Source organism: Cyanistes caeruleus, chromosome 10 (genome assembly GCF_971803275.1).
Source record: "Cyanistes caeruleus chromosome 10, bCyaCae1.hap1.1, whole genome shotgun sequence".
NCBI lineage: Eukaryota > Metazoa > Chordata > Aves > Passeriformes > Paridae > Cyanistes > Cyanistes caeruleus.
The window spans coordinates 1,752,029-1,777,948 of NC_141710.1; the positions used below are offsets into that span (position 1 = coordinate 1,752,029).

Below are 25,920 nucleotides of genomic sequence, written 5' to 3' on the forward strand. Positions count from 1 at the left end.
GTGTCCATGGAAGGGGTTGAAAGGGGATGGATGTGCCTGCACCTTCCTGGATGCCTGTTTTGCTGTGGAGACACTCATGGGACAAGGGGTCCCACTCAAGGGGTGAGTTAGGGTGGCTCCTTGAGAAAGAGAAAGAAAAAGAGAGGAGGAACTGCAGCAGCAAAGTGGCTGCAGAGCTGTCCAAGGCTGCCAGACCTCCTTCGGCTGGGAGCCCGGGAGGTCTGTCCTGCTTTGAGCCGTGGCTGCAGGCACAAACAGTTTGCTTTGTTAATGTCATCCACTGGACAGGTGCCCAGCTGCATATTTCTTCTTTAAAAAGCATCCTAGAAAAATGCATAAAAAATTTCAGGTAAAACAACCACTGTGTATGTTGCAGCCATGTTTCTGCATTGCTCTGCACTCTGATGGTGCTTGGGCAGCTCAGTGGTCCTGACAAAGCAAATTATATGCAGGTTAATCTGAGTATATTTGGTACTAATTTACATAAATATCTGGTAATTTTCCCTTCCACTGACACTTTGCTATAGTGAAAAGCCATGCCAGATCTTTGTGCAACAGTGGGACAGAGCTTTGGTCCTGGGTCCTTGATTTTTAGAATGGGACAAAGGTCCTAAAGAGTACAAAACTTTCACTTGGGTGATCGAATCGGTTGTCACAAAGTGCTGACACAAGTATCTCAGGAAGGTAGAGGAAACAGGTTAGAAGTATAGCATAAACGTGAGTATCACAATTTATCTTGATTTAAATTTGTATTGGTAGATATTGTAATTGGGAGATTAATAATTTACTAAAGCATTTGATAGTTTTCATTTTTAAATGAATTTTGAGTCAGCAAACGTGTAATGAATGGATGAAACATTAAAAATTAAAATTAGAGAATTCTCCGTTTGGGTCCTGTGGTCTTGCTCTGTTTGCATTTTTTTGTGGTAAATTTGTACAATAATAAAAAATTTCCTAAGAAAATAATGTACAGAATATTCAATTATTCCAGTTACTTAATGGGATTTAGGTTCCAGCTCTACAGTTCCCTTGTGCGATACATTACTTTGTAGGTAGGCATTTTTTTAATGTTTTTGCAAAGGTCAGGCTTGTGTAAAGGTAACTCCATACACTGTGTGTGTATAAACTGTTTCAACAGGTTTCTAGTACCAGAAATTTTGGGAAATCTCTTTGAAGAAAACTTCTGTCAGAATGGCATCATCCTGTCTACAGATCTGTGCATTCCTGCTGGCTTTAGCAGGATTCACCACATTACTTGTTACTACCATGTCCAGCAGATGGAAAGTTTTGGACACCACGACAGAGCTGGTTACTGCAGACTGGGTTTCTGAAGGTCTTTGGATGGACTGTGCAACAACTGGTGTTGGATCAGTACAGTGCAAGAAATTTCTCTACATGCTGAGTTCAGACCGTAAGTGGTCAAGGGAAATGTTTATAAAATCCAAGGATTTATTCCTTCTTTCTGGACAGCGTGTTAGGAGGTTGGAGGGCACAGAGTGAGGCTGTCCCAGAGGATCTAGGTCCAGTATGGCCAAATCCTGTTGTGGTTGTAGACAGGTTAAAGGGCCACCATGAAACCAATGTTTCACCCTGCAGTTCAGCTCAGTCACTGCTGTGGCTTTGCTGCCCTCTCTGATGTGTTGACATAGAGGTATGTGTGATATACAGTTAATCTGAGATTTTTTTAAAAAACGGTTTTGGAAGAAATAGCATCTGTTCACTCAGTCTAGTTCTTCAATACAAGCAGATCATAGTTCCATGAGCACTGATGTTTGTTTGTGCTTTGGTGTGAGACAGGAATTATTAAATATTCCAGAACTGGTTTGATGCTTTGTGCTAAACCTTTGTACCTGGGTATTTTTTCTGGAATTTCTCAGAGGTGGTGAGCTTAGACTAAAATATACCTGTGTGATGGATGCTTCTGTGTTGTCTAGAGTCGACCATGCTAGCAGGGTAGTTTATGTGCAGCTAGAAAGAGAATAAATATCTCAGTAGGGGCTGGAAAGTATTTGTTTGTATCATTCTGTATTTAAAAAATATCTTTCTGTAAGCACTGTCTTTACAGTAAAGGACTGAGGGATTGACACTGAAGTTCTTTCCTCAGCAACCTGAGTGTAGAAACAGTAAACTCATTATAGCTTTTGGAAATGGTACTTTGTTAAGCTTTCTGTCTTAAAAAGAACCTTGCATTTATTCTTTTGCAACTTTCTGCTTTGTGCAGTCACTTTATGAGTGATGTTAATATAATTTCTTCAAGTCTACTGTGCTTTATAATCAGGTTCCTGTTTGCTGTCATTGCTATTTGTCTGGACCCTTCCAGCAGATTTACCCTGAAGGTGCAGTGCTTAAACCCTAAAAGTACCATGTGTCACAGACTATGAATCTTGTTTTCCTTGACACAGATGTGGACTTCCCTGGAGTAAGAGCTGCCTAATTGCAAAGGCAGATCTCTAAAGGGTGAGAATTTAACTCTCAAGATTCAGCATGTTCATGGTTCTTCTGCAGGGCCCTCGCTTTGGTGGCCTCATCTGCCTTCATAATGAGGATGCCAGTTAAAGAATAAGTATCAGCATCCCGTAATGAGGCCAGACTTTGTAGCCTCAAAAGGAGGCTTCCAAGAATTTTAAAAACATTGCTCATTGCATCAGAGGCAATGCCAGCTTTTCACGTCATCCTGGTACCCATTCAGCCTCCTCTGTGTAGATACCAGGATGCTTTAAGTTTGTGGGAATTACAGTGATAGGATGAGTCCAACAATGACAGTGTTCAGTTCAACCAACTGGGTTAGCACAAGCCCAAAGGAAAGCTCCCAAGCTGTGGAAGGTGCTGATGTGAAGCTGTCAGCACCAACTCTTAAGCCCTGCTGATGCAGAGCAGTACTGGCTGTTATTCCCATTGCTCGACGAGCCACAGTTTACAAAATTCAGTGAAGAATAGCCTTATGTTCTTTAACACACTGGAGGCTGATTTCCTGAAGGGAATTACTAAAATGCCTGGTGCTGTATAGGAAAACCCATGCACTTCAGGTCTGTAGTTCAATCTTTTCTGTTTATATGTGGGCTTTATGACTGTCTGTTGAAATACATTTCTTAACTAGGAAGAGATTTTTTAAAAATGATACTCTTAATTTTTTATTTCTATCCTTGGCAGCAGTATAACAACCAGGGACACTTGATTCAAGGTCCCAACCATCTCACCTTTGAAAGTCCTCTCAGCAGAAGTGATTGCTGAGATTACCAGTGTAGCACCAGTGTATGGGTAAATTAGCTGGAAACTCTTTGAAGGGCTTTTAATGAAGTGCAGATACTCCAGGATACTGGTACAGTATGTTCATTTTACTATGCCATCATTTTTCAAGTTGCAGTAGCTTAGCAGAAGGAGGAAATTCTGTAAGAGTCACCTGAGATCAATTCTTACCACACACTATCTGGTTTCCTTAAAAGATTGCAAGTTTAGAGCTGCACATGATCACACTGCCAAACCTGGTCTGGTTTAAATCAATGGCCATGATCCTCTTGACTGCTGTGGGAGCCAAAATGTCATAGTGGCACTGTAATACCCTTTGGCAGCTGAACCTACCAACCTACAGCATCAGCTCAAAGTGACCAGTGAATTTTGATGAAAAACAACAATACCTATTAGGGACAAATTGTGGCTCTCTCAAAGGGTAATCCTTCTGGTAGTGTTTACATAAATGCTGTGGATCTGTTACCATGTTGCATCATAGCAGAATTATTTTATGAAGAAACTCTGACTCCATTTCCTGGAGATAAGAGCAGGTTATCACTGCAGGGGATGGTTAACCTCATTTGGATCCACAAGTATTTTAAAGTATTAACATGAGTGGGTGATGTGAATTGAGTCTACCATTCTGTCTAGCCATGAGCAGAAGTAACTAAACTGAGTTTAACATATACTTTGCCTAGAATAGCTTTTTATTTTAATCCTAAGGTATTCTAACAAACAGATGCAATTTGCTGATATGTATTATTTTTCTTATAGCTGTTTTTCTTTATAATTTCATTTCTTTTGAGGCAGGTCTGTCACACTAGCTCCTCCATTTCTTTATATTTCAATTCCATGACACATATGTTATTACAATTGTAATACATTGTACAATTGTACAGTGTAAGTGGGACTGTTTTTAAGACTGAATGTGTTTAGCTATAGATCAATAGACAGTAAAATATTAATGGAAAACACTCATCCATAAACTTAACCTTCCTGAAAGAAGCTGGCAGTACAGTTGTGGATTACTTACGACCATAACTCCAAAAACTGTGCTAATTTTCTAGCAGAAGTATAAAGCTTCTGTTCTCAAGCTGTTTTATGTTTGAATCCTCAAGAGAACATTACACAAAAGCTTTTTTTATTTGACTGCAATAATAAAATTACAAGCAATTTTAATTTAGTGTAAAATTTAGTTGACATCAGAAAAGAGACAGCAATAAAATATTTGCCTATGCTATCATTCTTACAAGGCATTTTGTAGAAATACTGACTGGACTTTCTAGGCTGAGAGAAAGAATAGGCTCATTTTTCACTTCCTATTAGAAAAAGAATTAATATTGTCACTTTTTTTACACATTAATATCTTTATCATGAACTGCTCCCACTTCTTATTGTCATGCCCAGTAAGCCTTATCTATGGGGAAAGAGCAAAGAGCAAAGGTAGACTCATTTTGGAGTGAAACCCAGAGATAAAACAGCAAGGAGGCTTCTGAAAGGTTTCACTTGATTGTAATCTAATTATAAGGATATTTAACTGTTACTACTCACAAGCATGACTGCTGCGTTGGAAATTGTTGGCTTTCTTTTGTGCTTGGGTGGGCTGGCAGTTATTGGAGCTACTTTGCCAAATAATTACTGGAAAGTCTCCAGTATCCATGGTTCTGTGATCACAACATCTACATTGTTTGAAAACCTGTGGAAGAGCTGTGCAGAAGACAGCACTGGAATATCCAACTGCAGGGATTTTGACTCTATGCTTGCACTGCCTGGTAGGTGACTTTACGCAGCCTTGGTTATATTGCTTAAAATCTTATTGGCAAAAAACAGAAAGGCTTTTGTGTTGGTAATCTGGCAATACTGGAAAATAACTGGCCAAGGAGGACTTTGTTGGCTGAAGTAATAAAAATCTCTCAAGCAGCAGAATGTGTCAAGCATGTTAGGAAAGGCTATAAAATACGGCAAATTAAGTCGGTTGATCAAGCGTTTTACAGGCATTTAAAGTGGGTTGTAATCTCTTCTCTAGCATCTCATGGGATGTCTTAGTAGGAGACTTTTTTTAACTATTTATTTATTTGGAATTATTGTATAGACCTTCTTTTGCAGTACTTCATAGCTAATGTACTGTAGCTGGAGTTCTTTAATGTAGTAGGAAATACTGTTTTTAGCTGAGAAGTGCTAGTGGTTTTAGTGAGTTGAGACTGAAAATTGTAGATAATCCAAGAAATACATGATTATATGTTATACATACTTTTTAACATATTATAGAAGGAGTATATGATATAAATGAATATATGATTAAGTTTGTTAACTAATGCTAACTACTCTCAAGGTTTGTTAACTAAAGTCTACTTGGATGTGGTTTTAAATATCAAGAAATTTAGATCTGCTGGCTCTACTTCTTTGTATCAGTCTTGTGGTTGTCCTCAAATGCCCAACTAGGCAATATTCTGTGGATAGTGTCTATAGACAGTAAAGCTATTTTTTATTAATCTTGAATAATTCAGTATGTAGATACTTATTTGGAATAAAAATGCCTTCCTTCTAGCTGAATCTGCCCTAAGAGGTGGCTAAACTAAATAGGAGGATACTCCTAATCTGAAGAATGTGTAATATAGGATTAATGGGAATGAGGTGTTCAATTCACTTTCTCCCTCAGTTTAAGTAAAGGCTTGTTGTTGATCAGCTCTAACACTCACATAGCAATTCTCTGAAAATGTGTCCAGTATTTAGGGAATAATCTGTGCTTTTCAGTCTTCTGTAAAAATTGCTTTTAGTGTATGTGTGTCTGAAGAGGAACATAACCCTATTTAAACATCTTAGCCTCAGTTACAGCAGGATCATTCCATCAGACATTATCCTCTGCAGAGCACTGATGTCAGTGTGCACCAGCACTGCTGGGTTAGTAGCTGGACTTGATGATCTGAGAGATCTTTGTCAGCCTTAATGATTCTGTGATTTTATTTGGTTCTTGTAAAGACCACTCCAAGGGCTGGTTTGTAGCTTACTGCCACTAACTGCAGGCAGCATCTTGTCACTGATGTGTTTACATGGAGTGTTGCCTCTGAGAGTATGTGCAGATTTGGGCCATGGGCCTGCAAGAAATCAGCATCTGCAGAGAAAAGTGGGTTTGAAAGAACCTGGTGGGGGTCAGAAAACAGCACCGTGTCAAAGCAAACACAACAGAAGGCAAGCAACAGCAGGGCTCCTGAAAGCTACAGGTAACACAGAGCCAGCAGGCAGGAGAAAAGTGGGGCCAGAAAGTAAATGACTGGAACAAGCTCTGAAGTGAAGTTGTGAAGATTAGGTTTGAGCTGTTGAAGAGGAGATCAGTCCTGTAGTTGAGAACATGGCAGTACAGTTGAGGGGTAAAGGGAAGGGGAAGGGAAAAACAGCTTGCGAAACTGTGAAGATAAAACACTTTCAGAAAGGAAAACTGAAAAAGAAAAGTCAGAATTCACTAGATGGTAGCAACAGTTGAAAGGGCGGCTGGGCAAAGCAGGAAAGAGGAAGAAAATGGATTTGGTAAAAACACAGGCTCAACAGACAGTGGGACCTCTGAGAAACATCCATAGTGCTTGCAGATGTGAGCCAAGGCGGATTAAAAATTACCATGGACAGTTTAGGTGTGTTTCAAATTCCTGTTTAGAAACTTAGCTGAAACTGCTGCGAGGATGCCAGGGACTGGAGGGAGGGCAAAAAGAAAAAACAAAAGTGTCTTTGTTACCTCTCATCAGAATGATGTCTCATCAGACAATGAAGATTTTCCATGCAAGTTTCCTTACTGGCAACTGAGCAGTGTGGAACACTTCTGGATTTTGCTTTATGTATGGGAAAAGTCAGACTTGGTTCTTTGAAACCAATTTAATGCTTTTGAGTTCACCATTAGTCTAAATGACAAATATTTGAATTGAGGAGCTTTTTAAATGCAATATTGCACAAGACTGAAACCATGATTGGCTACTCCAAATAGTATACTATACTGTATATATATATATGTATACTCCATATACATTGTCTGTCTAGTCACAACTAAATCAAACATTCAGTATAACTAGTTGCCAAAGCTTTTTAAACTCCATCCCCCCCTGCTCTTCTTTTTAAGGTTCCATAGGTGTTTTTTCCAATGACAGGATTTGAGGATAATTTCTTACAATTGGTGTGACTAATAAAATGAACTGACTTTGTATTTTGTTAAATAAGCTAAGTTTAAAATTAAAAATTGTGTTTTCTGAATTGTGAGCTCAGGTGCACGGTTAAGGTTGTTGAGCTTATGGTATTGTGGCACAGTTGTATGAAATCCCTTTCCCATTGGATTGCAAGCAAGGCTATGCTTGTCCTGGAAAGAGATGGGGAGTCCCATGTAACACTGCAGGAGTCCCCAGGACCTGAAATGTGAAATGTTGTTGGACCCCGCTGGGTGATTGCCATGGTGTAAGATCCCAAGCCTGAAAGCAGTGTTGTTGAGTACTTACCTTAACAGTATCTTCTGCAGGCAAAAACCTTGAAGTGTCAGTGGTGTTTTGAGGGGTCTTTCCACTTTTACTACTGTCTTCATTTTTTTCCACAAAAAAATTAAAATTAGAGCTTAACAAAGCATTAACTCCTCAAATTATTTTAGCCTTTAATTCTGTATATTTATCTCATGAGTGCTTATTGCTATTTTGGTAACTCTTAAGCTTGTAGGACCAGTACTCTTAAGCCACATTAGGCTGAGTTGGAGTGTGAGTACCACTTTGCCTCCTGTCTCTGTCTGATTTTTGTTGTCTGGAGCTCACTTGCTACAGAACCAGACTAGGTTATCGTGGAGGACATGGGGATGGTCAGGGAGCAAGAGCCTGAATGCTGGTATCAACGATGTGAGTGTCCAGCTGAGATCAGGTCTGACCCTTCTGATGTATGATTAAAATCATAGAGTCATAGAATCATTTAGGTTGGAAGAGAACTTAAAGATAATCAAGTCAACAAAGTTAGCCGTTGTGACCCTGCCAGATTGTGATGCTTGGCATGTTTATCTCTCAGCAAAGGCGCCGAAGTGCCATTTGACCTGGAGCCTGCCAAATGCAGGGTGCCATTTTAAAGGGGTCCAAAGTCCCCGTTTCACCTTCTTTCTTAGGCTGATTAATAATCCAGTCCTGGCTTTTGTGCAATTGATACCAGGATGTGAAGACCAGTTTTTTAAAGGATGCAGAATTGCCAGCATACCAGATTCCTTAATGTGCCCACAAGCAGCTGTAACCTCTCCACGAGACAATGTCTTAGGAGGAGTGCTGCAGCTCTCAGGTGCACTTACCTCCTCTTTGTTACACCAAGTTTGAAGTGCACTGCTAACTTGAGCACAATTCTTTCCTATCCCTCCCTGGAAGCAGCAAAGCTGGCACATTTCTCCAGTTCCTCAGTAGTGCCAGAGCCTTGCACACCTTGACCATCACCTGGATTTCAGATGTGTCCTGTGCACTCATCTGTACACGTGTCAGGAATTGAGAGGACTTGTGAGCAGGAGACTATTTCCTGCTCCTGCAAATGACCATGTGTACCACTAGGCATTTTCACAGGAATGTAAGGGATGAGTAGCTTGCTGTAGTTTTTCAGGATTTACTAAAGACACAAGAGGATTTACTGAGCTTATAAGGTGTAGGCATAGTTAAACTCTCAAATCTGTTTGACTTGAAGGCTAAACACACAGGTTTGGAGGCTTCTCTGAACCATATGAAAAAGCTGGACAAGATTCACTCATTACTGCACCTGTTAATTTTGTCACTTCCTTTAAGCACTTTTTTTTTTTTTTTCCCAGACAAGATTAATGTAATTTCTATACAGATCTTGACTTGTTTTCTCTTTTTCTGTCTTAGCTCACATTCAGGCATGCCGTGCCCTGATGATTACTTCCATCCTTTTGGGATTTGTAGCTGCAGTATTCTCACTGCTTGGTATGAAATGCACAAACATTGGGTTGAGTGATGAAGATGGAAAAATGAAGTTTACTGTCACAGGAGGATTTCTTTTTATTTTAGGAGGTAATATTGAAGCTGAAATGAGAGCACTATTGATACTTTTAATTGCTTTCATAGCTAGACTAAATGAAATAAACTTGTTCTTGGTTTAAATCTGTTACAGCCATTGAAGGAATCATTCACCTGTGTGCTTTTTAAACTTTTTCTGGTAGGTCTCTGCTCCATGGTGGCTATTTCTTGGTATGCTGCAATGGTTACTGCTCAGTTTTTTAATCAACTCTACGCTGGAACCAAGTAAGTTAAATGTATCAAACTCCATCGTTTGTTAGACAGCTGCTCCAGATTTTCAGAGCCTGGATGGATCCCATTATCCAGTCCTACAGGAGGGAAAAATTGCATTCAGGGAATCTTTTCACCTCAGAGTTGTTGGTGGGGAGGGAGGAGAGTTCTTTGGAAGAGTGAGTGGATGTGTGAGGAATACCAACCCTGCATCTGAGGGGGTTTTGTACTGTGTTTGCATTTTCTTGAGAGACTCAAATGCGCATCTCAATGTTAGGAAGACGAAAAGGTAAAATTCTTAAATGTGCTTTGGCATTTAGACCAAAAGAGGTACAAAACTCAAGTTCTGGCTAGAATAAAGTACCTTAGATGTACATGTGAGGGAAAATCACATGCAAAGCAGCTCAAGTTTTGTGCTAGTGGCCTGCAGAGAAATCTGCTGCCTGGCTTACATATGTTAACAGCTCAACATTTGTTTGCCTTATGAGTTAAAACGAGGTAAAATTTGTGGGATTATCAGCTAGTGCAGTTGCATACAAACAAGTTTCGAGGTATAAAAGCCCTTACTCTTTATCTGATATAAAAGTAACAGTTGTCAAAACCAAATGGCAGCTTATGGTACCTTATCTAGGTGCCCTGTTTAGCAATGAGGAACAGAGGTAGAGGTGGCTGGGCCTCTCCTTCAGAGACGGGGGGAAAGGAGAGGGAAAGATATTGTCTGTGGAATATGAGACATCTGTAATATACTTCTACCAAGCATATAATTCATAGATCAGTAAACTATAAATCGTTAGTTGCTAGGTTCATATTTGAAGTGTTTTGTAAGTTCCCGCCCAGGAATCAGTTCAGGGAAGTCAGAGGTGAAGTGCTTTGTGATAAATCAAAGTACTTTAAGCAACTGCCTTTATTGTTTGTCAGTTTTTCCTGTATTTTCAATGAAGTGCTTAGAAAGAAATTGTATTTGTGCAGTTACTTTTTGTTGCTTTATATCCCCTTGAGAGAACTATATGAAGGGTAATAAATACATTAGAGAACTGAAACAACCGTTGATAAGGAATTTCGGTTAGTTGGATAGTTGGTGTGTTTTATAGTTACCTGCTATAGCTTTGGGGCTTCAATATAAATGCCTGTTAATCAGTTACCAGAAGATTTGCATTCAGTAGCTAAAGAAATATTTTATATTTTTTTTTAATATCTAAACTTCACATTTAAGCTATTGATTCACTGAGCAGTTCTTGTTGAATTAAGTTTGATCATTGGTAAAGCTGGACATGGAGTCTGTGAGACAGGTTTAAATTCACTTGCATGCCAGTATTGATCATCACTCTTAAGAGACTGGCAAATCTGGTTTTTCAGGTTGTATTTTTCTGATCTGACTTCAGCAAATTAGTGAAGTTGACCTCTGCTAATTCTTAGAGGAGTTTCTCCTACAGCTCTGAAGGCAAATTAAGTTATCTTGCAGATGTCTCCTATATATTTTGCTTTGGTATGACACCTACAGCATTCTTGTCTGTAGGTGACAGGTGAACAGGAATTATTGTAGGCACTGGGCAATGTGCAATTTGTACTCCTGGGTTTTTTTGATAGTGACTCTCTGCCTGTTCTGTGTTTGGAAGTACCTAAACCAGTGGAGACCTTGTGGCTCCCATGTGTGATGAGAACACAGAGAGCTGTGAACCTGTGTAAACCCCTGAAACCCTCCTGTTAGCAAAGAATTCCAGAATCAGAAGCTTTGACACTTTAAAATAATTGTGTTTCCAAGTGGAAAGAAAGCACAAATCTCAGGTTCCATGATGCCTTCAATGCAGTCCATGACACTTATTTTGTCCTGATATTGGGGATCTCAGACCAGAGATGTACAGGTGGATTGTGGATATATTTTTTTTCTGATCATAAAAATTTGTTTTCCTCTTTGTATGAAACTCCTGCCAGACTTTTCCAGACTCAGTTGTGTCTAGTCTTTGGAACAAACTCATTATTATTGAATTCCTTGGACTGGTCTAGGGGGTTTCCTGAAAGGTATAGTTTTGTACAGTAAAATAGGGAGCTATTTTTTTTCAGCCTGTGACATTTATAAATGCCTTTCAGCCATACAACCACAGAGGGTGCTGGATATCCTTTAGGATATCTCAGTTTGAAAACTAGCTCTATACAACCAGCTACTTGTAAGTGACTTAATGTTGTGTCCATAGAAAACTGATGTCTGTGGTCTGCCTTTTCTCAGCATATGACAGTAAGATCTGAATCATTCAGTTTCACAAAATCGTTTCAGTGACATTTACAGCCAATAAAAGGGCAAAATAAATGTTGTGAATTGCACAGAAGGTATGTCATTATTATTTATCATCAACAATTTGTTAAATATACACAATTATTTATTGCTACTTATCTTTATGTTGCTTAGTACTCTCTGTACTGTCTCTAATTTGGCAGAGCAACTCTATACAAATGAGTTTTACTGAGCAGACTCAAAGCCAGACCTGTTCTCTCTTAACTTTTGAAGTGCCTTTCAGTTAGCTGATTTCTACACAGATTAGAATTTGTTTGCGTAACAGGCTTTGTGATCCTGTTATAAGTTGTTTCCATAAAATCTTTCATGTTTCAGGTATGAACTAGGAGAAGCTCTGTACTTAGGCTGGGCTGGATCTATCCTTTACATACTTGGTGGGATCTTACTGACCTGTTCATGCAGAGGGAAGGAAAATCAGAATTACAGGTAATTTTGGATTTGTCAGTTGAAGTAGCAGCTGTTCTATCTGTGCTCCTCTGTCTGTCTCTCACCCCCTGGTATGCATATGTGTAAATTACAAACAGTTCTATGGTATGTCACAGACTGGTGATGGCAGAGGATGCTGTCCCAAACACTTGTACCTCCCAGACAGGGTACATGATGCATCACCATCAGCACTCACCTCTAACTTGTATTTGGTAATTCTGGGCACTGCTGATGGTGAAAATGTGTAGTGAAAGAGCAAACTGGCACCAAAAGAAAAGTATATAGAACCCTGTAATGTATTACAATCCTGTTTCTCTGCAGTACTCACTGTGACTAAAATATTCAAACACTCTTCAGTTTGCAGAAAGTGTAAAGGAATTTCTCAAAGCACATGGAATTGATCACTAGAAACTTGGCTTTTTTCTTGTTCTTTATGGAAATGTCTTGTCACACATCAGATCAGGAAAAGGGGAGATTTCTGGCCTCAATATTTAACCTTCCCTGCATTTCTGTTTCAGTCTTGAATTTTGACACATACAGAAGGCCTCTTTTTGAAGGAGAGGGATGAAATAGGCAGAAATAGCAGAGGTCCATGTCTAACAGAACTCAAATAGCTTGGAGGCTGTAGTAGCTCAACTTGAGAGGATATGAGAGAATATGCAAGGAAGAAGCAGATTAATTGTTGGTGTGTTTAATCTTGGGAAAATTATTTAAAAATGTAGTAAGTGAGTGTTCCTCTGACACTCCATTGCCTAATCTGAAACCATTTCTGTTTTATGGTAATACTTCATCAGCCACATTGGACTTTAGATCTTGCTCACCTTACTTTGATACAAAGTACCAAATGTCCTGAAATGTCCTGAAAATCAGGTAAAACTGATATATGAAATAGAAGTTCAGTGTGATGAATGACAGTTGAAGAGGTTGGGTGCAGATACTTCTGTTTTCTTTCTTCGTCATCTTGATTCCTGTATTAAAACCTGCAGCTTGTACAAAGGTGCTGAGGGCTTCTGCTTGAAGTCCTTGACTGAAATGCCTCGAGGAAGAGCACATGTGAGTTAGGAATCCAGAGTGTGGTTGGGGTTACAAGAGAGATGGAGCTCACCAGGGACCCCACCTATTCCCCCTTTCACTACCAGAACAATGAGAACTGGAGGCCTCCAATTTCTGCCCTGTTGTGAAGGATGTGCTATTGGTGGGTTGGATACAAAGCTAACTGAGTAAATATCTGAAACCATGGGTATGTGTCTAACACCTATTATTTTGTATCTTTTTTTCTTGATTTGCAGTCCCAAGAAATATGCATATTCATCAGCCCAGGCAGCTATTCAGCCACACATGTACCCCAGGAGCTCTGAGACTGTCATAAGCAACAAGGAGTATGTCTGAGCTTCCATTCTGCATCACCTGTAGCATTAGTGGGTTATGAACTCAAATAAAGAAGTCAACTGCTTCTTTATTCCGGTTCCAAATTGCAATCCTATGCCTTAATTTGGAGCAGTACCAAGAAGAGGTATGGTTTTCAATGTAAATAGGAACGGTTTTCAGATGTAAACAGCTTTCTACAGAAGATGCCATGATGTGAAATCCTGTGGCATGAAGGTTTTCTGCATGCTGAGAAGCCTGGTAAAATTTAACCAGAGCGCAGTATATGCTGACACTCAAGAGCAATGGTTTCTATTTCAGCTGACTCAAACATGTGGAACTGATAGCTGTATCTGACTGCAAGTTCATATGCCTCACAGTTAGAAATGTGTTGTGTTTTCATTAATGTTTAGCTTCCTTGTTTTGTTAGCAGCTTAAGCTTTTGACAAGAAATAAACTTTGTTCCACAGACTGAAACAGATTTTTTGACGAGTGGAATCCTCTAATAAGGAAATCATGTTATACTGAAACTCTTATTACATATGATGGTCAAGGTTTATAAAAGCTACAAAAATTTTTTTAGCAACCACTCACCTTCAAATCTGCAGATGTGCAAGAAATTTCTTTCTGGCTGCAATGCAGATACAGAAGATAAACAATACAGGATGAACAAAAGACATCTGGGAATGGAGAAAGCATCTGGTGCGAAAATGCCTTGTGGTAACTAAAATGATAGCCTAAATTTTTATTTCTATGGTTTTCTATTTCCTTTATTAAGGAGCTTTTAAAAAAACACTACTTTAACTTTGAGCAGTCTTTAACTTTGGGAACTTTTACTGCATTTGAATTGTCTAATTCATGTAATTCCCCAGTGGTTTTATCTTCTGTAAATGTTCCATCATTAGAATTTCTGCCTTAAACTAGTCCACTGCTGGGAGCATATGTTTACTTTGTGTGAGCACTTAGGCAGATGGCAGTGAGCTAATTTAATTCGTATTTATGCTTTCAGCAAGGTGGAATGGAATTTCACCCTGCAGGTTCTCAGGTTCCATAACTTGTCCCTTTAAAATTACAAATGTATTCATACAGTTTGACAAAACTCTGTTTTGAATGGCTAATGATAAACTAGCCATTCAACACTCAGCAGTCTGATCTGGAAGTTTCATGAGGTTCCCTTGGTGGCCCAAAAGATAATTTTGGAGGGCAACCTGAAAACAGTCTCAGCAGAAATGATTTAGCTGTGGTGCTTGCATGCAGGAACAGCTGACTTGTAAACTGACACATTAAGGCATGAACTGGGCACTGCTTGGCTTAGTAAGTAAAGCTAAAAGGAGTGGGGATTACTTCTAGATTGCCAGTTTCATCTTCTTCCCTTCATTATCATCTGCAGGTTTTCAAATCATTCCTTTGGTGTTTTAGAGAATAATTTCAAAAGATGAAAAGGCACTTAGCCTGCATGGTGGGAGCTGAGCTCCTTACCATCATCTGTATATTCTGCCCTCTGGATTTTTGGGTAATTTGTGAAGGTACTTTGGTCTAGTTGAACATAAGGAAAATTGCAGAGACAAAGCATCAACCACTGTCAGTTTTCCACCAAAGGTTGTGTCAACTCATTAACATAAATTATGATCCAGCTGGTGAGAGGGAAATTCAGAACTTCCTTGGTCTGGCATCATGTCTTCTAATGGCATTACTGGGAAGTTTAATTAAAAACAGGAATAAAATTCCGGTGCTCTTCTTTCATTCAGTACATCGTTACCACATTCAGTGTCATTGAGGGCAAAATAACTGCTAAAAATTCTATGCCTTTCCTCTGGTTTGTTTACAGTCCTTCCAACCATTTTCTATTTCTGCTGTTTTCCCTGTTTTTCTGTCCTGTTTCTATACATTACCAACAGAAATTCACTGAATGAATTTAATGAGCCATCTACTCAGTTATAATATATATATTATATATATCAGGGGATAAAGTGTTTCACATACAGGTGATTTAGGAAGTGATTTTTTTTTTCCTTTTTTTTAAAGTCTGTAGCAAGTCATTTCAGTTTCTTTAAAGTATCTTCACACATTGCTATTTTTATGTCCTTTGCTCAGCAGAGCAGACTGCAAATCTTCTTCATATTTCTGCAGCTGAGACCAAAATCCTGCATTCGGTTCTGCTACAGGTCTGGCAGTTTTCACAGCCTAGAGAACAGGAGAGACATGGTAGAAGCAAGGTATCCTGCATTTGTGGGAGTCATGCAAATGAACTTTGAACTTAAAATTTACTTTGGTTTTGATTTGGCTCCAGAGTAACAAACAGCTATTTTGGTGAGCTGACTTCACTCTGTGCTTGCTAAGAGCTGGCACATGGGCCCGATTACAGAAGGGATTCGTGGGCAAGACTCAAGACAGAGCTGCTGATTTGCTGGAAATGGGAAAGTCTCTCACCAAGAGCAGTGACACTGCTCATGCTTAAGATGATAGTGTGAAGCTTGGTCACTCTCTGCAGTCTCTGAATTAAGCAGGTTGGCTGTCCAAAGTGATACACCTGACAAGTGGGTGAAGACCAAAAACCCATAAAGCACAAGTAGTCTGTATTGCACAGGCTTCCTAGGAAAGCTGCCATGTCATTGCTTATAGCAATACAGCTCTGGCTGACAGCAAGCAGGTCCTGAGGCATGCAGGGCCTCACAGGATTGTCTCTTTGCTGTGTGCAGCAAACCCTGCACAGTTCCTGCACCTACTCACTCTATGTGTCCTCACTTGTCACGGCTGGGCAAACAATAGAGAAAATGTTCACTAAGCAGCCAGCTTTGTACATTTGCTACCTGTGCTTAAAGCCTACTTGAATTTGTATTTATCTTCATCCTAGAAACCCCACACTGAAAACTTATTAGACCAAGCTGGGCACAAAAAAACTTACAGGGGATTGTTTATCCAAATGTTGAATCTCTGTATAAATGGTGAGGGGCAGGTGAAAGCACCAAAATAATTCTACAATAAATCATCATTACTCATAAGAAGCGCTGCATTTCTTCCCCAAAAGAGCAGTAAATACGAATCTGGCTGTAGGCACACTACCTCGAAGGCGTCCTTGAGCGAGAGCTGGCGGTGTCTCATGAGATAGGCGGTGCAGATGGCAGCGGAGCGGCTGCGGCCGTTCTTGCAGTACACCAGGCACCTCCCGCCGGCCCGCACGGCCTCCTCCATAGCGGCACCGCACGGCTCGAAGAACCGGGACAGGTCCTCGGCCGGGTCATCGAACACGGGCACACGGATGCCGCGGAGCCCCCGCAGGCCGGGGAAGGGCTGCTGCCGGGTGACATTGACGCACAAGGTGATCCCCTCCCGCAGCAGCAGCTCCTCGTCGCACGCCGCCCTGGCCGTGCCCAGCAGCAGCGAGGAGGTGACCGGGCACAGCTGGGGCATCGGCGGGCACGGGGCGGGCACGGCGCTCCCGGCACGGCCGTCCTGCCCGGCTGTATTTATCCTGCTGTATTTATCCGCTCCTGGGGGCGTAGCGGCTCCAGCAGGTCCTAGCGCCGGCTGCATCCCGGGAGCTGCGCTTGGGACGCTGGAAGCGCTTCCACAGCCCACGGCTCACTTGTAAAGCCAATGGATCCGTGAGAGCAGCTGCTTACCTGCTGTGTTCTGCACGGGAATGCTGCCGTGCTGGCCGTGCAGTGATGCAACACTGAAATTGTGTCAGGGCGGCTTTAGGCTGGAGATTAGAAAAAGGTTCTTCAGCCAGAGAGTTGTTGGGTACTGGAACAGGCTCCCCAGGGCAGTGGGCACAGCACCAAACCTGAGTTCAAGAAGTGTTTGAACAGTACTCTTGGGCACATGGTGTGACTCTTGGGGATGTTCTGTGTGAGGCCAGAAGCTGGACTCCATGACCCTTGTGGGCCTTCCAGTCAGTATATTCTGTGATTCTGTGATTCTGATCTTCTCCAGAGCATCTCGATGCCACTCGCCTACAACAAAAGCGTCTTTTGAGTGCCCAGAAAATGATTGACTAGGCTGGCCAGATAGCGTAGTGCTAATCTTCCTGGACTTCAGTAGAATTGCTGGTGTGCTGCGAGGGCAGAGACTATCTTACACCAGAGTGTGCTGACATGGGTTTGAACTGCACAGGACAGGTGGGGATGGGCCAAGGCCAGCCAGGTGAAGGTCACATTGGCCAGTGCTGGGCAGGTGCTGCTCACAGGTGCCAGCTGCTTCCTGGAGGCTGAGCTGCTTCAACCCTTGGCTTTCAGGCAAAACAGGAACATTTGGCTGATATTTGCTGCTGACACAAAACCTGAACTCTTGCAGCAGCAGAGCACAGACAGGTGTGAAATGCAGAGCCACTCATTAAGGAATTGAAAGTGATGAGCTTTTATTTGATCATGGAGGAAGGAGAACTCGACCTGCCACACACCTGATGTGATTTGTCACTGGCAGCCTGTCAGCGAGGTGGTGGCTCTGGGACCAAAGGAGTCGGCTCTCTGCCATGAGCACAGGAGCATGGTGTCCCCTCCTGTTAGCCAGCACATGGCTCAGCTCCCACATGCAGGCTTATTCATCTGCCCCCTTGCTTCCTGTGCTCAGGGCATGTGGCTGGTGCGAGGCCAAGTTCAGGTTGGGATCCTGCAGCTGGAAAGGAGAAAACTCAACAGGAGACCCTGATGCTGCCCACCCCAGCAGCAGGGGGAGGGCTCCCAGATTCCCCCACAGCCACTCTTACCAGGGATTTTGGATGTTCCCTGGCAGTGGCTCTTGCCCAAATGAGCATTTCTGTGGCACACCCTTTATTCCCAGGCCATGATGCTGGCATTCAGGCAAGGAACCTTTCTGCAATCATTGCCAGGGACTTCCTTGTGGGACAGGCATATGACAATACCCCACACTGGAATAGAGCCAGCTGCTGCCTCTGACAGAGGCTCATCCCTCTTCTGCCTGCACTCATCACTGGGCTTTCTTGGGCCCTTGCAGAGGGTCCCTGGGTGGTGCTTTATGGCACACTCCAGTTCATACCAAAACCATAATCTTTATTTTGCATGGCATCATCCTTGCTGTGCCATGAACCCTCCACTGGTCTGTGTGGGTGGCAGTAGCCCATCAGATTGCTCTGGGGCTTGCCAGACAAGCCTGGTGTGAGTTACTGGTTTGCCAGTTCCTGCAGCTCATCCCAGCACTGGTCCAGGTGCTGTCCAGGTGACACCATTTCAGGGCACCGTTCTTGTCCTCATTTAGCACCAGCAAATGCCACTGAGGCTGCACCTGAGCTCCCTCTCTCTGAGGCTATGGATGTTTATTTGCTACCTGCCCACAGCTGACTTAAGGATGGTCATTCATGCCAGAAAGGTGATCCCTTCCCACCAGCCTGCCCTGCACCGTGTCTCAGTGCAGAGGAGGAGTTAGGAGCAGGGCAGCTGTCACTACACACAGAGTAATTTATAAGTTAAACACAAATGCCATCTTCTGGCAGTGAAGCTGGTTGCTGCCTCTGTAAGATGGTCGAAGGCAGGGTAAGAGCCTCACCCCCTCATTAGGAAAGCTCTGATGCCTCCTGATGATCCAGATTTTCCTGGGGTGTTTCTGTTCTTGGTGGCACTGGGGTATGCTGCCAACCCCAGTCACAATGGCTGTCTCCTGTCCTCCTGCCATGCACCTGCAAAGTGTCTGGCCCCAGGGTCTTGCTGAGCTCCCAGGATGTGCTGGGCTGCTCTTGGAGCCCTGGAAGCCTTCCATGTGTGGCTGCAGGGGAGTGGGAGCTGAGCTTGTACCACACCCTACACCTCCTGCAAGCTCTTAGCAGTGAATTTACAAACATGCAGCGTTCAGTGACATTATGAACTGCAGAAATGTTTTCAGACACCTTTAGTAAACACCAAGCTGTAAGAGGCTTTTATTTCAGATTGCAATTAGACTCTGAGGAGGCAAAGCAGGTGACTGGTGTGCACAAAACTTCTCCAAAGAGAAGACCTATATTTTTGCACTTGTATTTATACAAATGCATGCATACGGTGCAAATAGCTGTAGCTGAAGGAGAGGAATCTAAATAAATACCTACTCACTCAGGGGTATCAGTCAGTTTATTAAATTCAGCTGATATTTGCTTCCAGGCAGAAGGATACACTTTTAGTAGTTTTCAGTTACCAAGTCTCTTGTAGACATTTCATGAGCAGCTTCCAACACATCACCTTGACAGCTGCACGTACCCACTTCTGGACAGAGCTGAAGCACAAACCTTTCTGCTGCATCAGCTCAGTCTCAAGCACATGCTGGAGATGAAACATCCCCCTCGCTGCTTTGCTTGCTGTGAGCCCGTCCAACAGCTGCACTGGTGCACAGCCATGGTCTGTACAACACTTTGTAATGACAAATATAAAAGGCATTTCTGACTTTTTATACTGTTATGCCAGGACTTTCTGTGCTTCTAGATGAGAGACAACAGGGTCCTTGCTTTGATGGCTCAAAGCAGGCTCACCTTGTTCCCACAAACACACATCCATAGAACCCTGCATCTGCTCCTCTGAAAGGTACAGGAATGCAGGCAGATCCCTATTGCCAACACTGCCATCAGCCCATTACACACTTGTGGCTGAAACATGGTTTCATTCCTCAGGGCTCCTGACCTGGCCTTTATCTGTGCCTTAGCAAGGGAAAAAGAAAGAAAATGCCAGACTTGCCTTTAAACGGAGAAGAAATAATTGCCCTGTAAATACAGATTTGTCTCCAGCCTTTTTATTTATACAAGGATTCAAAGAACATATTTCAACTTTAGATAAACAGTGCAAGAGAGTTACAAGTACCTTGGTAACAGAAAGAAATAGGTAACTGTCCAGCTATGCTGATAAGTGAAATAATTCTTACTCCTGCAGATAGAAATGCATCTGTTTAAAGCAAAGGTGGACTTTAGATATTCTGCTATACCTTAGCCCCTACCAAGCCCACCAGAAAACAACAGGCAGCTTGTCATCTGTAAATGAGAAGTAGCTGTGCTCTCAAAGCCTTTTGAGACCCTCACCATTGTTTAAAACACATGTTATGGCACAAAGAGCAGGCTGAAAGACAGAGACACTTGGAAATTCACTGTTTATGGTTCTCCCCTGCCCAGGGACAGGGCCTTTGTAAATATTTTTTCCTACACCACTACCCCCTCCAGACCCCTGTCAGGTATGAGGCCTTTTCACACCAGGACATGATGGACCACCATTGAAGCAGGTGTTTCTCCCAGCCAGCCCAGTTCCTCAGAGATCCCCTCATGCAGCCAACCCAGAGCAGCCACCAGCCACGGGGAGGGGTGTCACAGTGTTGTCCAGCAGGCAGCAGCCCAGGAAATGTCATTCATAAGCACTGAAAGGCCACAGGTTCTGCACCAACCTGACCACAGGCTTTGGACTTGTCTGGAGCTGGGTTGATTTCAGCTTGTTCAGCCACACCAGTGATTGTTTAGTCAGCAGTAACTGCAGTTTGCTTTAGTTTAGAGTTGATATCCTGGGGGCTCTCGGCCACTTCAGCTCCTGGGGAAGGTGGCATGGCCAAACACAGCCCCAGGCCATGGCAGCAGCTGGGGAAACAACTTCAGGGCAAGAGAGAACAGAAAAACTGAGCACCCAGGGATGCAGCAGTGTAGGCTGGATATATGATGTACAAATCAGCCCCAGGAGGAAGTGTCACCACCACCATCGAGCACCTCTGGGCACAGAGCAGACCCAGCCCCCTGCACTGCCCCACCTCGGGCTGCTGTCCTGGTCTCACCCTGGCTGGGCTTCTGGAAGGTGGAAGCTGCCACCCTCATGGTCAGGAGGGACTTGAGAGTGGGAGCTCAACCCCAGTCTGGAGGTGAAGGCATCAGGAAGGACTTCCCCTGCATAACAGATTTTACTGTTTCTTTGAGGTTTTGCCTTATTAATTTGCACTATCACGTTTTTTTTCTTGTAACAGAACCACTAGTTTGGTCTATTAAATTGTTAAAATATTAACTGGATAATCAGTAAATTCCTGGCTTCACATTTAAGATGGAAGAGACTCATAAGAAGCTTTTGAGGATAACAGGCAGACAGCAAAAATTAATTGCACAGAAATGGAAGTGACTTTCAAGCTCCAATTCTGCAAAGCAAACCATTGACCTTAGCATCCACGTGTTAAAACCCCAACCCAACTGTGTTTTCAGAGGGTACAATGTTTTAATTCTTCCTCCCTCCCCCCCCACCTTTTTTTTTTTTTTTTCCTTTGGATGTAATTCTGCAGGACTGGTTGTGGGGACTGTTATAACTGAAATTTAAATTTGTATTTGCAATTCTGATTAAAAAAAAATTAAAAAGAAAAGCTAGAACAGTAAAAATAATGTGAATTTGCTGTATGTCTAGGAGTAAATAAACCTAGACAAAACCACAACTTACATTTATCTTCTCCAGGGTTCTGATGGGTGGAGTGGCACTGTCTGTCCTTCAGCCATTGTCCAGCACCCCAGTGTTCATTTCTGACACTTGAGTGGATCAGGTATGATTGTGCCTTACAAGAAGGTGAGGCCAAGGCAGAAAGGATGCACAGTCAGTGACATTAATCACTGTGACTTGAAGCTGGCCTCAAATCTGCCCCTCAGTGCCACCACTGGGCCCCAGGGAGGGCAGAACTGGCTTTCAGCATTACCTTTCTCATGTCCTTATCTTTCCTTAAACTGCACACTTTAGAAACATGTTAAAAATGGGTTTGATTTTTTTTTCTTTCTTAGAAAACAGCCAAACCCCGACCCCATAATGTTTGCTCAGCCCAAAGGCACATCTCCTCTGAAAAGACAGAAGAATTGCTCAAATGCTGAGTAAAGCAAGAGACAGGCCCAGCTCTGCCCTCCCTCTCAGCCCAATACAAACCCATCTGAAGCTCAAACCCAAGCTGTGTGTGCTCCTGGCCCAAGCAGTCCCAGTGACTGTGTTGTATCCAGCATCTACACCCAAGCTCCAGCCTGTGCTTGCTGCTCACCAGGCACAGAAGCCTCTGGAAGTCCCAGACACAGAGCCCTACGAAGCACAGACACTCCTACAGCTATGTGAGGACATTTGTAAATTCACTCACCATCCCTAATCTCAAAACCTGGCACAGAGCCCACCCCACCAAGCAATTTGGGGTTAGGGCAGCTGCCCCCATCACCCAGGGGCTGGTGAGTGCTGGGATGGGGCAGCAAAGGGTGAGCCTGGCCCTCTCCTGAGCCAAAACTGCCGGTGCTGTGTGAGCTGCTGGCTCAGCCCCCCACTGCAGGCTCAGGGAAGGTGCTCTGGATGATGAGGAAGGAACAGAGAAAATGGTAATCCATTAAAAACCTACAATGCAACTGGAACAAACAACAAAGGTAGAAAGAAATCCCAAACAAAATGTGTCCCATCCTCACATTCCCCCTGGTGGGTGCTGCCTTGAGCCAGTGCTCTGGGTAGGGACCCAGTGCCAAGGTGATCCCCACCAGCCCCTCTCTGCCCTAAGGCAGCTGCTTGAAGGGGCACAACCAGTCCCAAAGCTCCAGTTAGCAAAATGTCCCTGGTCTTTCTTATTACCAAGAAAAAACAAACAGATTCCTGTCTATGGCTGGGGCCAGAGAAGGAGGAGGCAGCACAACTGTCTGTCACACAGAGAATCTCACTGTGCATATTTGCATCTCTCTGTTACCTACAATGGTACTGCACTGCAGGTAGAAATTGGACCTTTGTTACTTGGGTAAAAAATGGCTTTCCAACTAGCATGCAAAGAAAAAGTACCCCAAACCCCAACCCCTAACACTCATTCCCAGTCACTTAGATGTAGGAAACCTACATTTCAAATTGTCGTCAGCTACGAGCTCTAGTCAAGAAACCCACTTGTGACCTTTCCAAGAAAAAAGGGAGTTCTGCATTTTTGGGTCCAACAGCCACTGCCAAACTCTTTCAGTTCAACCCACCAAAGCTGCTCCCGCTCCTATGTACACCACTGGAAGTGAAGGGCCATCTCTGGCCAGCTAGGAAGCACAGAGGAAGAACCCAAAGAGCCCCTGAATGCAGCAGGTGAGCCGTGCCGAGGATCCCTGCCCACGGCACCGGCGCTGCCGGCAGCGGCGCTCTGGCCCGCGCTGGGGAACCAGGGCAGGGCAATTGCATATTCCACTGGAGGGCCCGGCTGAGTTCCCTGCAGCCCTCTGCAAAGGCTTGTTTCAGCCCCAAGAGCCAGTTTGTGGCAATAACAAAAGTAAAACAATGAGGTATGGAAAGAAGGGCCCAGCATTGGGGAAAGACCAAGAAAGAAGAAAACAGCTCGAGCACTGCCAGAAATAGCAAACAACTGAAACCTTCTGGAAACCTTTTTCTCCTCCCTTTTTTTGTTGTTTTCTTTTTTTTCCTTTTTTTGTTTTTTTGCCAAGGTGAATTAAATATGTCCTTTGGTTGGTTGGTTGGTTGGTTGGTTGGTTTTGGCAAAGTGAAGCCCTCAGCCGCAGTCTGTTTCCTGGCTTTGCCAGTGAGTTACCGCCACAAGTGCTGTGCGGTGATGACAGCCACCGAGAGGAGGAGGAGGAGGGAGGCAGAAGGCAAAGATCTGCTGCTGGCCCCATTGATGCCGTGTCCAGACTGCTTAGGAATAGCGTGTGTTTCTGGCTGCCTGGTGCTGGGGCTCTTAGAAAGTCTTTTGCCACAGACGTCGTCAGGACAGCTGTCCCCGCTCCCAGAGCCGCTCATGTCGTCACCTGCACAGAGACAGACGTGGGGTGAGCACAGACTGCTTTCCTTTTCCTTTTCCTTTTCCTTTTCCTTTTCCTTTTCCTTTTCCTTTTCCTTTTCCTTTTCCTTTTCCTGGCCTTCCCCTTGCTGCAACCCTGGGGAGCTCTGGCCACCAGCCCTACCCTGGCCACCCCCTCCTCTCTGCAGCTCATACCTGACCTCCTGCTGGCTTTTATGACCTGTTGCTTCAGCAGCTGCAAACTCTGGAGCAGACAGGAGCAATGGCCTTGTCAGCAGGGCTGGGATTGGAGACAGCCCTGCAGGTTTCAGTACAGCACTGGGAACAGCACTGGGAACAGCACAGCCACCCCACACGTTGGCTGCACTCAAGCAGCCCCTCAGCAGCCCCCCAAAGCCAGAAGCCAGGCTGCCACAGCCGCTCTCTGCCCCCAGAGCCCAGCAGCAGCATCTACAGGGACACCTGTGCAGGCTGCAGGACTGCTCAGCCCTTCTCACCCCCTTGAACCTCTCTGGCTCTGCTGCACTCACTTGTGTCTTGGAAATCCACGTCGTTGCCGATGTTAGCGTTGCCCAGCCGGTTTGTCATGATCTTTAGCTGCATGATTTGCTGGCGAATGGTCATATCTGGCTTGGTGATGTCCACCTCCACCTCTGGGTTGTTTATCTGGTTAGCCAAGCCATCCCCCATCACTTCAGGCAGGTAACTGGGAAGGAAGGCAAAAGGTTTAGATGTCTCCCCCCAGCTCAGCTTACCTCTCCCTACAGACACCAGGGATAATCCAGGCTCCTTGAGGCCCAGACAGGCTGCAGTCAGTGCCACTGACTTGTGGAGCAGCCTCTGTAGCTGGTGTTTGCTGGGAGGCAGCCCACCTCTCTGGATGGCTGAGCTGTGCTGCCATGGCCAGACCCCAGCAGGGGTGTCTCAGCTTGCAGGAGATGGCTGGGTGGCCTTGCAGCACCCCTGTCCCAGCATGGGGAGGGATCTCCTGCAGAAAAGGCAGAGGGCTTGCTCTCAGGCTGGTACCAATGGGCCCACAGTGATGCTCCCCTATGGAAAATCTCTGTCCACATTGGAGGCTGAGGAGCACTTTAATCCCTGCTTGGTTAAATCCTGTGGAGATTGACACCCTGGGACCACTGAATGGCCCCAGCCCAGTTTGACCAGACAGGATCCCAGGAAAGCTTAATAAACTTTGAGCTGTCAGCCAGGGCTGCACTGCTGCCTTCCACAGTGCCCTGCTCCTCCTGCTCCTGCAGATCTGGGACACTGCTGGCAACAGTGTGGAATATGGAAGAACTGAAGGTGTTGACTTCAGGCTGGCAAAGCCAAACCCAAGAGGTCTGCAGAGAGAAGAGGAGAAAGGTGCATGTCCAGCAGCTTCCAATCTCCCCTCAGCCATCCTATAACCCTGGCTGGAGTAGGAACTGTTTCTGCAGCTGTTTGATGTCACCCAGGTGCTCTCTCTCAGAGGGAACAGCAGTTCAGAGCAGGTATGGATGTGCAGGTAATTCTTTGCAGCAGCTCTGGAGCTTGTGTGGTAAATCCAGCCCTGCTGCCTTCTGAGTATATGTGGAATTGCAAAACTGCTTCCTTAGTAGAAAACTACACAGTTATTTCATGGTGAGTGCATTTCAGTGTTTAACCCTCAACACACAGCAAAATGACACTGGGCTTGGCATTCCCAGGCACGGGGTTTTCCAGAAATGC

General features: G+C 43.9%; 3 protein-coding genes across 6 annotated transcripts in view; 1 reads left to right on the top strand and 2 right to left on the bottom strand.

The window, feature by feature from the left end:
• The first annotated feature begins 634 nt into the window (after window positions 1–634).
• On the top strand, window positions 635–14,019 carry LOC111933776 (claudin-15-like). 2 transcript variants are annotated; one of them, XM_023933552.2, is made up of 6 exons: window positions 635–717; window positions 1,139–1,411; window positions 9,081–9,245; window positions 9,395–9,476; window positions 12,067–12,177; window positions 13,467–14,019. In XM_023933552.2, exons 2-6 carry the CDS (start codon window positions 1,192–1,194, stop codon window positions 13,564–13,566), a joined length of 678 nt encoding a protein of 225 aa, XP_023789320.1. In that variant the 5' UTR covers window positions 635–717; window positions 1,139–1,191; the 3' UTR covers window positions 13,567–14,019. The 2 variants fall into 2 exon arrangements, with proteins under 2 accessions (XP_023789320.1, XP_023789321.1); XM_023933553.2 differs by lacking the exons at window positions 635–717; window positions 1,139–1,411 and adding an exon at window positions 4,695–5,000.
• A 1,454-nt stretch (window positions 14,020–15,473) lies between these two features.
• DUSP28 (dual specificity phosphatase 28) lies at window positions 15,474–19,448 on the bottom strand. Its single transcript, XM_023933554.2, has 2 exons — window positions 16,606–19,448; window positions 15,474–15,726 (listed from the first exon to the last, which is right to left on the bottom strand). The coding sequence occupies exons 1-2, from the start codon at window positions 17,074–17,076 to the stop codon at window positions 15,604–15,606; spliced, it is 594 nt and encodes a 197-aa protein (XP_023789322.2). The 5' UTR covers window positions 17,077–19,448; the 3' UTR covers window positions 15,474–15,603.
• Window positions 19,449–19,583: 135 nt separating this feature from the next.
• Window positions 19,584–25,920, bottom strand: part of GPC1 (glypican 1) — a 198,651-nt gene continuing 192,314 nt past the window's right edge. For all 3 annotated transcript variants that reach the window (XM_023933556.2, XM_023933558.2, XM_023933555.2), the window contains exons 8-9: window positions 24,741–24,916; window positions 19,584–24,217 (exon numbers count right to left, since the gene is read on the bottom strand). In XM_023933556.2, the coding sequence (XP_023789324.2) occupies window positions 23,997–24,217; window positions 24,741–24,916 (397 nt within the window). In that variant the 3' untranslated portion in view covers window positions 19,584–23,996. The remainder of the gene's footprint in view (window positions 24,218–24,740; window positions 24,917–25,920) is intronic.

What these genes read in the sequence shown, in the direction of transcription:
- LOC111933776 (XM_023933552.2), top strand. Translation starts at nt 1,192, where the DNA reads ATGGCATCATCCTGTCTACAGATCTGTGCATTCCTGCTGGCTTTAGCA. An exon ending in CTACATGCTGAGTTCAGACC is followed by an intron (nt 1,412 to 9,080) that starts GTAAGTGGTCAA and finishes TTTCTGTCTTAG; the next exon opens with CTCACATTCAGGCATGCCGT. An exon ending in AAGGAAAATCAGAATTACAG is followed by an intron (nt 12,178 to 13,466) that starts GTAATTTTGGAT and finishes CTTGATTTGCAG; the next exon opens with TCCCAAGAAATATGCATATT.
- DUSP28 (XM_023933554.2), bottom strand. Translation starts at nt 17,076, where the DNA reads ATGCAGCCGGCGCTAGGACCTGCTGGAGCCGCTACGCCCCCAGGAGCG. An exon ending in CGCTCAAGGACGCCTTCGAG is followed by an intron (nt 15,727 to 16,605) that starts GTAGTGTGCCTA and finishes CCTGTTCTCTAG; the next exon opens with GCTGTGAAAACTGCCAGACC.